A 15,215-nucleotide genomic window follows, 5' to 3' on the forward strand; every position below is an offset into this window, starting at 1 on the left:
TTTGGTTCTGCTATTCCAGCTGAATGCTCTGGAAACAGTCTTGTGATCTCATCAGAAGGAAGATTTGTGGTTTTGTGTTTTTACCTTTGTAAGTGTAAAAACAATTTAAAACATGCCAGTATGGCATGTTTGAATGGAGTTAGAGCAAAGGTGGGAAAAGTAACTTTATCTCAGTGACAGAACAGAAAAATGGAACGATTGTTAATTTTCTTTTAACACCTCAGAATACTTGAAAAAAGGTTTTGGACTAGAACATGTACAACGTTTCACAGTAAAGTGTGAAAAAACTGCTTAATTTCAGCAAAAGAAGCAGAAAATGGGGATTTATGAAACTGATACTTCACTGGAGTGTTAGTTTAATTTAGATCTTTTACTTATTAAGCACTTATTAGACAAGGATATGTCTAATTGTATTGAAGACATGGTATTGAACAATTTTCAGCACAGAAAAACTGTTGGTGATAATTCACCACCAACAGTCTACTAAAATGGTGATCTGTAGTGCACACTTCTGCGAGGAGGTTTACAACAAGAGACAAAATGAAGAAATGACTAAATCAGGCTGAAATCCAGCCTTTGGCAGTGCCACGGATTTACAGTAGCACAAACAGTGCTACCATACTGCTACCGATCAGCTGATTGGGCTGCTGGTTTCAGCCCAATCAGCTGATCCCTGGTGTAAGCAATGGCCAACTTGTTGCGCTCAGCAGAGTATAAAAAGTATCTCAACAATGAAGAAAAAAAGATGACTTTTTTAGTCAACATTGTTGACTAAAGTAAAATAAAGTGGTGAAATAAAATAATTGAAAAATATTTAAAATATTTTTTTTTTAAAATCAAACAATGAGAGGAGTAACCGCAACAGGCTGCATACACGTGCGCATTATATATGATGTTTTTTTTTTTTTTAATACATATTAAATTAGATACTAAAACCTGAAAATGCCTGTCTCTGTTCAGCTGAGAACAGAACAGTGTCTTCTATGTTCTGGCTAACATTACAATGCAAACTCTGCAAGGTGAAGTTTCCATGGTTCGCGCCGTGTTTCTGCAGATGTCTCAGGATGTCCAGTATGGAGTCCAGCTCTGAGCGGAAAGCGTCCAGTTCTCTGTTCTTGTCCTGAGCCAGGCGCCGCCACCGCTCCACTTCTGACTGCAGGTCAGCCGTTGACATCTGAAACGTTTCGGCAACAACCTGCAAAAGACAGGTCACATCCAGACCTCCAGCTAATATCTGGATATATTAAATAATCATGATATTTCTCTATCCAGTTTGAATGGCTATTGTCAGGAGTTATCGTGACAGGTGCTTTTGGCTTTAGGAATAACAGAAGCAAAGCACGGTCTCAGTGCTTTGCTTTGTGTTGCATGTCCTGGCAGCTTGGACGCCAGCAGAGAAACAAGTCAGCATCTAATAGATAAAGTGTGTGTTGTGGTACCTGCTGCAGCTCCTTCTCTCTATGCTCATGTCTGAGCTCCATGCTAATGATCTTCCTCTCCAGACTGCAAAGAAGTTTCACCTCAGAGCTCTGAGCTTCTTTAGCTTCCTTCAGCTCCTGCAGCAACCTGGTTAACTAAGCATGAGCAGAACATTAGAGTAAGCAAGGAGGTGAAGTCCTGATGCTGACACAGCAGCATGTAAAGCAGACTAATGTAAAGCAGACATTAGTCATTCCCTCATTACAGATGAGCGTACACCCAGTTCAGGTTGTTTACTACAGGCTTACTTTTACAAAAGAAATTTAAAAAAAATCTAAAACTGATTTTAGTCAGTTTTAGACTGTTGTGTACAGTAGATTCTGTGTACTCTGTAGATGGTCAAGATAGTCTTGAAGTTATGTTTTGTGTATTCCATTTAACTTGATCATAATTTAATTGATTTGATCATTTACTTATAATTCAAGATTACATGGCATAGAAAAAGAGGTTATTCATGAGATATTTGACTGTAACCGCAACAATAGTTAAGAATTTCCATAATAAATTGTTGATCACAATTATTAAGAATTACACAAGCCAAACACGAAACGATGCAGGTCCTGATTACCAACAATAATTGGTAATCAATACACATTGGCAATACACATGCTGCCAATATATGTATTGGCAGTATTTTGGCAATATAGTGTTTGATGTATTTTTAAATATTTACATTGGTTTTCTATTTGCCACTCTTCCACTTTTATTCTCTTCTATTTGCCACATTTTCTCACAAGTCAAGGCTCACATGCTTTGACTCGCATATGAGCTTAAGTGACATCTAATCCATATGGCGTTGGTAAACCCTTTATAGCTAGAACAGCTTCAGCTCTTCTGGGAAGGCTGTCCACAGGAGAATTTATGGGGATTTTTGACCATTCTTCCAAAAGCATATTTGCAAGGTCACATACAGCCTGGCTCTCAGTCTCCGCTCTAATTGAACCAAAGGTTGAGGTCAGGATGTGTGCACGCCAGTCAAGCTCATTCACACCAGACTCTGTGCACCAGAGCACAAAGCAACAAGGTCCATAAAGACATTCATTCATGACAGTCATGTTGGAAGAGGAACATGACTGTTCCTCTTGGAACTGTTGGAAGAGTCATGGTGTTTCATTGCTTAGGTGCATGTAGAATGCACCTAAGCATGCATTCTGCATGCTTAGGTGCTTGATTTTATACGCCTGTGGCCATGGAAGTGATGGAACACCTGTTCCGATAATTTGGATGTGTGATCAAATACTTTTTACCTACACTATATTAGTGTAGGTCAGACGAGAAACACTGTGAACACACATACCCCTCAATAAAAGAAATAAGCTACTGTGCGTCTCCATATTTTGAATATACACAAAGTTTTTACCTGCCATGAAAAAGTGCGGCAGCCACGCAAAAATTTTTTGTGGAGATGCTGCAGGGTGTTCCGCAGATGTCCAAAGCTGGTAAAGAGAGAACTGCTGCTAAATGTGGCTTTACAAGGTGCTGACCACAAATGGACAGAAACTACAGAGACCATTAACTGAAGAAAATACTAAAAACCAATGGAGCTGTAATATGAGGAAGTTGGTGAGGTATAAATACTTATACCTCCTGTTCAGCCTTCACACAGGAGAGCCTCAATCAATACTATTGTAAACTTTTACAATAGTATTGATTGAGGCTCTCCTCAATCAATACTGAGGAGCAGGGGACTGGTAGAACCTGCAGAAAACAAGCTGCTCACCTGCTTCTGCAGAACTTCTTCTCTGCGCCTGGAGATGGAGAGAGCCTCTTTACATTCCTGCAGCTCCTTCAGCTGCTGCTGCAGGTGTTTCATTGCTACCTGAGAGAAGATGGGGAGCTGAAGCAATAGAATAGATTTTCACCTTGGGACTAAAATTACGCTGGTGGGTGAGTGAACCTGTACCTCCTGGCTGTTGAGCTTATTGCTCAGTTCTGCCACCTTGGAGGATGAGTGCTCCAGGGCATGGGTGGCTTGCAGACGCTCCAACACCCTGAGGTGTTCAGCCTTCACACAGGAGAGCTGCTCTGCAAATTCTTCTTTCAGCCTGCAAAATCCCATTCAACTATGTTTAATCACAGTGGTGATCTGGAGCCTCGTGTATTAAGTGTACATATACAAAAAGGTGCAGCGACATATTTTACAGGTGAAAGTATACGCAAACTTTTTACCTGCCATGAAAATGTGTGGCTTTTTTTGTGGACAATAACAAACTACAAAGTGCTAAAACTCACCACCACTCTCTTTATTAGTATAAACCATTATCAACACTGTATACACTGAAATCAGTGTATTCAGTGCATTCTGAAATTAATTTCAGAATTTTTTTTATACCAAGAAACATCAAACTCATTTCATGATTTTAAACATAAATGATGAAATTGAACCACATTTACAAAATAAATAAAATAAAGACTTCCGGTGGACGCGGAGCAAGAAGGCAGCATAAGATCGAGCTCCTTTGTCAAAGAAACAAAAACCCTCCCTAAAGCAAAGAAATTAGTTAAAACAAGACTTGAATCAGACACAAAATAAGTGGAGGGTGTAAAGCAGAGAAGCGTAAGGAAGAAAATGCCCAAAGAACACGACTCCAAATTTGAGCAAATGGAATAAGAAAGCGGTGACTCGAAGCAGCTCCAGGCCGTGCTAGAGGGGCTAAACACCCCTCATGGTGGAAATTTGAGACTTCAAAAAGGAGGTGAAGGAGGTATTAAGAAAATAAATTTAAAATATGCTAGTTGTAAAAACTTAACCATGTTCAATATTAGATAAAATTACTAGTGTTTTAAATAAGAAAATTCGCTCCAAATTATATCCATGGTTCAAACAGCACAATCTCTTATGTAGGATATTTTTATTGAAACATAAGTTGAATTAAAATAACTTGGCGTGTAGTTCTCTNGTTTCACAGTAAAGTGTGAAAAAACTGCTTAATTTCAGCAAAAGAAGCAGAAAATGGGGATTTATGAAACTGATACTTCACTGGAGTGTTAGTTTAATTTAGATCTTTTACTTATTAAGCACTTATTAGACAAGGATATGTCTAATTGTATTGAAGACATGGTATTGAACAATTTTCAGCACAGAAAAACTGTTGGTGATAATTCACCACCAACAGTCTACTAAAATGGTGATCTGTAGTGCACACTTCTGCGAGGAGGTTTACAACAAGAGACAAAATGAAGAAATGACTAAATCAGGCTGAAATCCAGCCTTTGGCAGTGCCACGGATTTACAGTAGCACAAACAGTGCTACCATACTGCTACCGATCAGCTGATTGGGCTGCTGGTTTCAGCCCAATCAGCTGATCCCTGGTGTAAGCAATGGCCAACTTGTTGCGCTCAGCAGAGTATAAAAAGTATCTCAACAATGAAGAAAAAAAGATGACTTTTTTAGTCAACATTGTTGACTAAAGTAAAATAAAGTGGTGAAATAAAATAATTGAAAAATATTTAAAATATTTTTTTTTTAAAATCAAACAATGAGAGGAGTAACCGCAACAGGCTGCATACACGTGCGCATTATATATGATGTTTTTTTTTTTTTTAATACATATTAAATTAGATACTAAAACCTGAAAATGCCTGTCTCTGTTCAGCTGAGAACAGAACAGTGTCTTCTATGTTCTGGCTAACATTACAATGCAAACTCTGCAAGGTGAAGTTTCCATGGTTCGCGCCGTGTTTCTGCAGATGTCTCAGGATGTCCAGTATGGAGTCCAGCTCTGAGCGGAAAGCGTCCAGTTCTCTGTTCTTGTCCTGAGCCAGGCGCCGCCACCGCTCCACTTCTGACTGCAGGTCAGCCGTTGACATCTGAAACGTTTCGGCAACAACCTGCAAAAGACAGGTCACATCCAGACCTCCAGCTAATATCTGGATATATTAAATAATCATGATATTTCTCTATCCAGTTTGAATGGCTATTGTCAGGAGTTATCGTGACAGGTGCTTTTGGCTTTAGGAATAACAGAAGCAAAGCACGGTCTCAGTGCTTTGCTTTGTGTTGCATGTCCTGGCAGCTTGGACGCCAGCAGAGAAACAAGTCAGCATCTAATAGATAAAGTGTGTGTTGTGGTACCTGCTGCAGCTCCTTCTCTCTATGCTCATGTCTGAGCTCCATGCTAATGATCTTCCTCTCCAGACTGCAAAGAAGTTTCACCTCAGAGCTCTGAGCTTCTTTAGCTTCCTTCAGCTCCTGCAGCAACCTGGTTAACTAAGCATGAGCAGAACATTAGAGTAAGCAAGGAGGTGAAGTCCTGATGCTGACACAGCAGCATGTAAAGCAGACTAATGTAAAGCAGACATTAGTCATTCCCTCATTACAGATGAGCGTACACCCAGTTCAGGTTGTTTACTACAGGCTTACTTTTACAAAAGAAATTTAAAAAAAATCTAAAACTGATTTTAGTCAGTTTTAGACTGTTGTGTACAGTAGATTCTGTGTACTCTGTAGATGGTCAAGATAGTCTTGAAGTTATGTTTTGTGTATTCCATTTAACTTGATCATAATTTAATTGATTTGATCATTTAATTATAATTCAAGATTGCATGTCATAGAAAAAAAGGTTATTCATGAGATATTTGACTGTAACCGCAACAATAGTTAAGAATTTCCATAATAAATTGTTGATCACAATTATTAAGAATTACACAAGCCAAACACGAAACGATGCAGGTCCTGATTACCAACAATAATTGGTAATCAATACACATTGGCAATACACATGCTGCCAATATATGTATTGGCAGTATTTTGGCAATATAGTGTTTGATGTATTTTTAAATATTTACATTGGTTTTCTATTTGCCACTCTTCCACTTTTATTCTCTTCTATTTGCCACATTTTCTCACAAGTCAAGGCTCACATGCTTTGACTCGCATATGAGCTTAAGTGACATCTAATCCATATGGCGTTGGTAAACCCTTTATAGCTAGAACAGCTTCAGCTCTTCTGGGAAGGCTGTCCACAGGAGAATTTATGGGGATTTTTGACCATTCTTCCAAAAGCATATTTGCAAGGTCACATACAGCCTGGCTCTCAGTCTCCGCTCTAATTGAACCAAAGGTTGAGGTCAGGATGTGTGCACGCCAGTCAAGCTCATTCACACCAGACTCTGTGCACCAGAGCACAAAGCAACAAGGTCCATAAAGACATTCATTCATGACAGTCATGTTGGAAGAGGAACATGACTGTTCCTCTTGGAACTGTTGGAAGAGTCATGGTGTTTCATTGCTTAGGTGCATGTAGAATGCACCTAAGCATGCATTCTGCATGCTTAGGTGCTTGATTTTATACGCCTGTGGCCATGGAAGTGATGGAACACCTGTTCCGATAATTTGGATGTGTGATCAAATACTTTTTACCTACACTATATTAGTGTAGGTCAGACGAGAAACACTGTGAACACACATACCCCTCAATAAAAGAAATAAGCTACTGTGCGTCTCCATATTTTGAATATACACAAAGTTTTTACCTGCCATGAAAAAGTGCGGCAGCCACGCAAAAATTTTTTGTGGAGATGCTGCAGGGTGTTCCGCAGATGTCCAAAGCTGGTAAAGAGAGAACTGCTGCTAAATGTGGCTTTACAAGGTGCTGACCACAAATGGACAGAAACTACAGAGACCATTAACTGAAGAAAATACTAAAAACCAATGGAGCTGTAATATGAGGAAGTTGGTGAGGTATAAATACTTATACCTCCTGTTCAGCCTTCACACAGGAGAGCCTCAATCAATACTATTGTAAACTTTTACAATAGTATTGATTGAGGCTCTCCTCAATCAATACTGAGGAGCAGGGGACTGGTAGAACCTGCAGAAAACAAGCTGCTCACCTGCTTCTGCAGAACTTCTTCTCTGCGCCTGGAGATGGAGAGAGCCTCTTTACATTCCTGCAGCTCCTTCAGCTGCTGCTGCAGGTGTTTCATTGCTACCTGAGAGAAGATGGGGAGCTGAAGCAATAGAATAGATTTTCACCTTGGGACTAAAATTACGCTGGTGGGTGAGTGAACCTGTACCTCCTGGCTGTTGAGCTTATTGCTCAGTTCTGCCACCTTGGAGGATGAGTGCTCCAGGGCATGGGTGGCTTGCAGACGCTCCAACACCCTGAGGTGTTCAGCCTTCACACAGGAGAGCTGCTCTGCAAATTCTTCTTTCAGCCTGCAAAATCCCATTCAACTATGTTTAATCACAGTGGTGATCTGGAGCCTCGTGTATTAAGTGTACATATACAAAAAGGTGCAGCGACATATTTTACAGGTGAAAGTATACGCAAACTTTTTACCTGCCATGAAAATGTGTGGCTTTTTTTGTGGACAATAACAAACTACAAAGTGCTAAAACTCACCACCACTCTCTTTATTAGTATAAACCATTATCAACACTGTATACACTGAAATCAGTGTATTCAGTGCATTCTGAAATTAATTTCAGAATTTTTTTTATACCAAGAAACATCAAACTCATTTCATGATTTTAAACATAAATGATGAAATTGAACCACATTTACAAAATAAATAAAATAAAGACTTCCGGTGGACGCGGAGCAAGAAGGCAGCATAAGATCGAGCTCCTTTGTCAAAGAAACAAAAACCCTCCCTAAAGCAAAGAAATTAGTTAAAACAAGACTTGAATCAGACACAAAATAAGTGGAGGGTGTAAAGCAGAGAAGCGTAAGGAAGAAAATGCCCAAAGAACACGACTCCAAATTTGAGCAAATGGAATAAGAAAGCGGTGACTCGAAGCAGCTCCAGGCCGTGCTAGAGGGGCTAAACACCCCTCATGGTGGAAATTTGAGACTTCAAAAAGGAGGTGAAGGAGGTATTAAGAAAATAAATTTAAAATATGCTAGTTGTAAAAACTTAACCATGTTCAATATTAGATAAAATTACTAGTGTTTTAAATAAGAAAATTCGCTCCAAATTATATCCATGGTTCAAACAGCACAATCTCTTATGTAGGATATTTTTATTGAAACATAAGTTGAATTAAAATAACTTGGCGTGTAGTTCTCTGTAATTTAGAACACAGCTAGTGGACTGAGCAGACATTCACAGGGGGTCGTGACTCTTTTGACCACCTTGATGAGATTTAAACAGCTGATGTAACACTGAATGCAGTTTGTAAAACACATAATTTAATTTGTAATCTCTCCTAGTTGTTAACAATATGTCTTGATTGAAATAGCCTAATTATAGTTTTCAGATTAATAACAGCAGCCCTATGCTCTATGCTGCTCTGCTCTATGTAGTTACCTGTAGTTACAGCAGATTGCCTGCTAGATCTTCTGATCTTCTGATCTTTGTCTGTGTGGGAAAGAATCAGGAGAAATTCCAGCTTTCACACTGATCTGTGAAAGGCCATAAAACATCATGAGTTCAGGCCAGCGAAGGAAAAAGCTCTGCTTCTACTTTGCTTAGATGTTTTCAAGATGTTTGATCTTGAAAACAAATTGTAGGGAGTTTCTAACTTTTAAGAGGGTCCGAGACAGCTCCTGTTTGGATGAGCAAAGATACGCCTTATTTGAATAAATTAAAGAGAAGAATACGCCTTTACTATAAAAATTTGTGCACGTGAGGAACAAACCAGATTTGCTTTTGCAACTCCCCAAAGATGTCTTTGCCTTTCTTTCTTTCCTTCTGTCTTTCTTCATTTCTATTTGTCTCAGGTAAATGAATGTCTGTTTTAGTGTGTTTGAAGTGTCTGTGTTGTCAATGTGATTTTATACTTTTAAATGTTGGAATAAATTCTGAAAATGTATGACTGTCATCTCTATGTGGCTTTTATTCCTACGCATGGCATCATTGAGTCCGGGAGGACAAGAAAATACAACGAGCCAGAAGTTAATGATTTTATTCTCTACAGAGGACCTCGTAAAATTCAAAGACAAATTCAAAGAAGAGGTGAAGAATTTATGGGTTTTAAAGAAGAAATTGAGAGAAAAGGGGCACAGAACAATGTGGAAATACAGAAACAACAACAGAACATCACTGAGGCGCAGGGCCGTATAGCAGAGTTGGAAGAGTGCAGCACGGAAGCAAAGGACGCCATTCTGAGTCTCTTAAAACAGCAAAGAAAATAATAATTACGAGAGAAGCTAACCGAAGGACACGACAGGCGCTGCAAGACAATGAATCAGTTCAGAAATGGTGGAGAGTAGCACCAGCGGCAGCGTGTCGGTCATTGTGTGTTACCCAGTTGGGCACAATATCGCAACACCAACACCGTGAGTGAAACAATGACTGGGGCAGCCTACTACTTTTTTATTATTACACATACACATTTGTAGAATACGGAAGAAATTGCGTCCCGTATTAAACCGATACGGGACACGATTTGTTACATTTAACAACCAATTACGGGACGGTTCCGAATTTTACGGGACGGGTGGCAACCCTAGTGGATACTCCACCGTGAGCTGCAGATCCAGCGGGCTCATAAAAGCCTCGGAAAGAAACCACCACCCGGGGCCACCAGGTCAATTTTCTTATACAAAACCAAAGAAGAAATTGTGACAAAAGCATGGAAAAAGAAAATCCAAGTCGAGGGGAGATAGTAGAACGAGATAATAGAAAAATGCAAATCCTACTCCGGGATTAAAAAGACTCTGAAAGACCGAAAGATCCGCTTCCACACGCCAATGGAGTTATGACTCAATGTCATAGTAACAAGTTATGACATTGAAAGGAGTTATGACATTGATTTCAAATAATGTAAAGTTCGAAATGCTGAAAGGGATAAAGATACCTAATGATAAAGGGCAAATTGGAAAATCAGTTAATTACACTACTATAATTATATATAATTGTATATGCCCCTCCAGAAAGTGACAAGATACTTTAAGAAAATATTTGATCTCATTAATTTGGAAGCAATACAATACGTATTGGGGACAATACGTATTGGGGACTTTAACGTCGTGTTAAATTATAGGATTGATAAAAAAAAAAAAAAAAAAGAATAAAAAAACAAATCAGTATGAACACCATGATGTCAGAAATGGTAATTCTAGATATATGGAGAGAATTTCACCCCTTAGATCAGGATTATACCCACTATTCAAAACCACATGGTGTTTATTCCAGAATCAATTCTAGCATATAATCAATTATATGCTAACAAATGAGAGAACTACATAGAGTAGGATGTAGGATTGATATCAGATGTCTCTGATCAATTTATGAATGATTCACCTGAACAGCAGAAAGAAAAGTACTTTGTGGAGACTAAATGAAGGAATATTAAATAACAAGGGTCTAATTAGTGAAGTAAAAGAGGAGATAGTCTGATATAGAGGAAAATGATAATGGTGAAGTAGATCGATTGGGATGGGATGCCCTGAAGGCTGTAATATGGGGGGAAATGATTTCTTACACAGCTGAAAAAAGCTAGATTAGAGTAAGAGGGACTTAAATTTGTCATGTTAAACCTCCTTATGTTATAAAAACTTAGCAAATTGAGTTGGATGATCATAATAAATTGAGTTGGTCAGACGGAGGATACCAAACTGGCATTGAACTCAATTGTTTTAAGTAAAGTCAAAGTGAAAAGTTCCTTTAAGTTTTGAGTTAAATGAACACAAAACAGTAAGTTGTCATAACAAAAGCAAAATAATTAAGTGAAATTAATGTAAATAAGTCCATAAGATGAACTGCAGCACAAATACACTTTTTAGAGTGTATTAGCGTTTATTAGCGCAGAACTAACAGCTACATTCCAGTGTAGCTGGAACTGCTGACATGTCAGACAGTTGAGCCATCCCAGCTTTATGACCAGTGATGGCATAATTACTTTGAAAAAATAACTTTAATTGGATAACTGATTACTCCTAGAAAAGGAGTAATCTCCTAAAGTAACTAAGTTACATTAAAAGTAACTTTTTAGTTACCATATTTTCCGCACTATACTAGACGCTAGAGGCTGGAGTTACATTATGCATCCACTAGATGGAGCTGCACTAAACGGAATGTCAACAAAACAGACTCCAGTTGGCGAGGAGAGCCTTCCGCGACTGGGCCGGGGCGTGGCCGGACGATGGTCGCCCTTCTCCATTTGCGCACAGCATGTTCGTGTAGAACGTGGTGCTAAATGTTCTACACATCTGCAGGTCATTTTGCACCACGTTCTCCTGATTCTAGACGGTCAGTAGGTAGATAGGTCAGTCAAACTTTATTAGTAGATTACAAACCAGCGAGCTGACAGCATGCACCGTGCGCTTCTTCTTCTACGGGGGAAAATGAAGTCGGTGGTTGCTTACTGTAGACCTGTTGTGGCTCAATATTGGTCCATATATAAGGTTTATAAGGCGCACTGTCAGCTTTTGATGAAATTGAAGGTTTTTAGGTGCGCTGAAAGTACCGTATTTTCCGCACTCGGAAAATACGGTACTTTCAACAGATGCTAAAAACAACGCTCTGCCACCTGTGAAAATTACATTGATCTTTGCCAATACTTAATTGCAAGTTATTTTATAGTAGTAACATCAACAATGTGTCTCCATTTATACGGTTGAACTGAAGGGGAGATTGTTTAATAATTACAACAGTACAAAAAGAAAAAAACTTTAGTAATGTGTGCATGGTTATGTGTGTTCCCGTATTTGTCTGGAAAATTATAAATAGGATTTTACACTCCCCCTCCCACCCCATCGTCCAGGTTGTGTGTTACAGCCCTGCGTTTGGTGTCAGAGGGCAGCGCACAGAGCTCCTCCTGCCACTCTACAACTCAGATGTCCCGCTGCACAGATTTCTGACACTTATCTTAATATTAATAATATTAATATTAAGATAATATTATAATGGCGTTTAGTTGCACAACTTTACGGACACGTGCGTTGTTCATATTAGTCTCGACGTTTTCAGTTTTTTGGAGCGCAACGCAAAGCTCGAAGTCATTCACAGGTAATATGAATGATGTTGAGCTTCTTAAAGACACAGCGAACGGATCATCCGGGAAATGATGGACAGGGAGAGCCTGACTAAAACTAACTGGATGTCAGACAAATTCTGGGTTTTATGTCTGCTTATTTGCAAGGCGAAAAACCGCAAGCAGCGCCTCATTAAATCTGCAAGCGACTTTCGAAAAAAAAAAAAAAAAAAAAAAAAAAAAAAAACATGTCCGAAGCTGCTTATAATGGGACTTGGCAAGCGAAAATAGAAAATAGAGATGACGCCTGTGCACTTGTGTACATAGGAGGGGGGAAAAAAATGTCATGTAAACAAAAATAGTTCCTGTTTTATCAGCAACAAAATGCGTATCTCCCTCCTCCCTCCATTATTTATGTTTCTGTCGCTGTTGATAGTTATCAACAGCGTGTGATAACTGCGTGTGTAGGGTGGTGTGTAGAAGAAATAAAAATTAAATGACAAAAGAAATTAGTAACGCACAGTAACGCAAAGTGATTTTGATAAGTAACTGTAGTCTGACTACTGGATTTGAAATAGCAACGCTAATCGTTACTGAAAAAAGTGGTTCGACGTCAGTAATGTGTTCGACGTCAGTAATGTGTTCGACTTCAGTAATGTGTTACTAAGTAACGCGTTACTGACATCACTGTTTATCATCTCCATTATTTTAGTGGGCAACCAACCTATACACGATTCCTCTGTTTAGAATAAACGTCCACTATTTACAATTACATTGTCTGCCTTTAAATCCTGGCTGAACGCTCTGCGGTACAAACAAGCATGGATGTCTTTAATTTGGAATTTTTTCTTTAAAATTTATTATTTTTAATTTCTGTGAGACGACCTTATGTGCCCTAAAAACACCTTTTAAATAAAATATATAATTATTATTTTAAATACTGATACAAGCAAGGACTGTTGCCATGGTTATTGCTTCACATGGTGGCAGCTTCCGGGGATTTATACTAATTGACATGTGACAGGGTGGACCAGCAGCTGCACTCTATTTCCCACAAATTGGAATTTATAAAGGAAAGGTGTGTGTGTGTATGCAGCGCTTTATACATCTGAATTTTTTTGTGCGCCACACTTTTCTAAATTTTCTAAATTTGTCCGCAAGACAATTTTTAGTGTGAAAACTGTGCACTCTTTCATGCATGAGGCCCCTGTAGATTGATTGATTGATTCAGATGTACAGACCTGAACAGTTCCTCCTTTGCCTGAACAGCGTTGGCCTTCAGTTCCTCCTTCTCCTGCTTACTCTGCTGCTGAAGCAATTCCACATGCCGACTCAGAGCCTCGTTCTCCTGCTGCAGCTCAGAGACATGGCTTCCTGACAGCAGGAGGGACATCCATCAGACGGGAAGTCAAAAGCAGACTGACCTCATGACCTCTACTGCCTCATTAAATTATAATTAATTTTGTAATCATTTAATAGTTAACCCCTTAACCCACACTGGAACGTCTGGTGCCGTTTTTCCGGGACTGAGATTTAAGTGTTTAAACTCTGCCGGTGTCCACTATGACACTTTTATTGGGCAGTCTAGAACCTCCCCTTTTGATTGACACCGCATTCGACCAGTAATGTTAGGAAAGGCTTTTTCCGAGCCAAAAATATCCAGAGAGCGACTTGAGCTCGTTTTGACATGCCAGTATTATTTTTCTGGAATATTTCTGACTGGTCAACTCAGAAACTAAATCTAAAGCCACTGATGTGTAGCCAACACGTGTCCTGTCATAAGGATACAAGGCATTTAGGGGTTTATTTTGACAAGTCAAAATAAACTTGACTTGTCAAAATAAGTCATACCACGCATACCGTGTATGCATGGTATGTAACCACCATACTGCATATGCAGTGTATGCGTGGTTACATACACTTATTTTGTGTGTAACCATGCACAATGTATGCGTTTTTGCTGTGTCCAAATCACGGTCAAAGTCTGTGCACCCTCATGTGTTTACAGGACTAGCGTATCGTTAGAAGGGGGCAGCAGGGGAGCAAAGAAGGAGAGGGTACTGGGGAGAGGGCGCGCGTGAAGGAGAGAAGCTGAGAAGGGTCTAGTTTGGCTTCTAGTTGCTGTAGGACTATATGAAACTGGACTATATATATAGGACTATATGAGAGCAGACCTGTGAACACAGAAGGCTGGTAAGTCTTCTCATACTGAGCTGCAGGAAATCTTCCTGCCTGTGTGCTGCCGTCTGCTGCAGCAGAAGATTCCTGGGCTCTGCTCTCTGCTGAGTGGCTCTCTGATCGCTGGCGTGGCATAGACAGCATGCTCCTGCGCTCCCTCTGCAGCCTCTCTATGGTCCGGCTCAGCTCCTGAATGCTGCGGCTCTTAGTGGCCAGCTCCTGGTTCAGCCGCTCGATCCGGCCTCCAAATGCCGCCTCAGCTTGGTGCTGGTGCGGCTGTGCCTGGACGGGGGAACAAGTTTATAGGCAAAAGTATTCATCCCCATTGCAAACTCCCCACAGATCTGGGAGAAGTTAGTTTATCAATCACTGAAGTTTTACATTACATTGATGGATCCAATCTAATCTACATTACAATAATAAAGATCTGCTGCTGTTGTATCAACCTCCCAGACCTTTCAGGTCTTCTGGTTCTGGTCTGGTCTGAATCCAGAACCAAACATGCAGAAGATCTATTATATGATTTCATAATAGACCTTATTATAGTTCGAAGGCACTGAAGGACTGTTTCACCATAGAGCTATATTAATAAAGTAAATAAAGTATATTCTATACAATTCTGATGTATATTTGCTTAATAATTTTGATTACACCATTTGGCAAAATGTAATGTTTACAGGTCATTCTCAAAAA

At 39.5% G+C, this 15,215-nt stretch overlaps 2 protein-coding genes across 2 annotated transcripts; both read right to left on the reverse strand.

The window, feature by feature from the left end:
- Positions 1-344: 344 nt before the first annotated feature.
- On the reverse strand, positions 345-3,638 carry LOC106943249 (centrosomal protein of 162 kDa-like). Its single transcript, XM_015026575.1, has 4 exons — positions 3,383-3,638; positions 3,200-3,298; positions 1,440-1,574; positions 345-1,195 (listed from the first exon to the last, which is right to left on the reverse strand). The coding sequence occupies exons 1-4, from the start codon at positions 3,536-3,538 to the stop codon at positions 923-925; spliced, it is 663 nt and encodes a 220-aa protein (XP_014882061.1). The 5' UTR covers positions 3,539-3,638; the 3' UTR covers positions 345-922.
- Positions 3,639-4,460: 822 nt separating this feature from the next.
- Positions 4,461-14,835, reverse strand: LOC106943248 (centrosomal protein of 162 kDa-like). The gene is made up of 6 exons (XM_015026574.1): positions 14,519-14,835; positions 13,586-13,718; positions 7,499-7,640; positions 7,316-7,414; positions 5,556-5,690; positions 4,461-5,311 (listed from the first exon to the last, which is right to left on the reverse strand). The coding sequence occupies exons 1-6, from the start codon at positions 14,664-14,666 to the stop codon at positions 5,039-5,041; spliced, it is 930 nt and encodes a 309-aa protein (XP_014882060.1). The 5' UTR covers positions 14,667-14,835; the 3' UTR covers positions 4,461-5,038.
- Positions 14,836-15,215: the final 380 nt, after the last annotated feature.

This window comes from Poecilia latipinna, unplaced genomic scaffold (assembly GCF_001443285.1).
Source record: "Poecilia latipinna isolate Pla-1442-1.1 unplaced genomic scaffold, P_latipinna-1.0 Scaffold5043, whole genome shotgun sequence".
Lineage (NCBI taxonomy): Eukaryota > Metazoa > Chordata > Actinopteri > Cyprinodontiformes > Poeciliidae > Poecilia > Poecilia latipinna.

What these genes read in the sequence shown, in the direction of transcription:
- LOC106943248 (XM_015026574.1), bottom strand. Translation starts at nt 14,666, where the DNA reads ATGCTGTCTATGCCACGCCAGCGATCAGAGAGCCACTCAGCAGAGAGC. An exon ending in AAGAAGTTCTGCAGAAGCAG is followed by an intron (nt 5,691 to 7,315) that starts GTGAGCAGCTTG and finishes GCTCATGCTTAG; the next exon opens with TTAACCAGGTTGCTGCAGGA. An exon ending in GAGAGAAGGAGCTGCAGCAG is followed by an intron (nt 5,312 to 5,555) that starts GTACCACAACAC and finishes TGTCTTTTGCAG; the next exon opens with GTTGTTGCCGAAACGTTTCA.
- LOC106943249 (XM_015026575.1), bottom strand. Translation starts at nt 3,538, where the DNA reads ATGGGATTTTGCAGGCTGAAAGAAGAATTTGCAGAGCAGCTCTCCTGT. An exon ending in ATAAGCTCAACAGCCAGGAG is followed by an intron (nt 3,299 to 3,382) that starts GTACAGGTTCAC and finishes ATCTTCTCTCAG; the next exon opens with GTAGCAATGAAACACCTGCA. An exon ending in GAGAGAAGGAGCTGCAGCAG is followed by an intron (nt 1,196 to 1,439) that starts GTACCACAACAC and finishes TGTCTTTTGCAG; the next exon opens with GTTGTTGCCGAAACGTTTCA.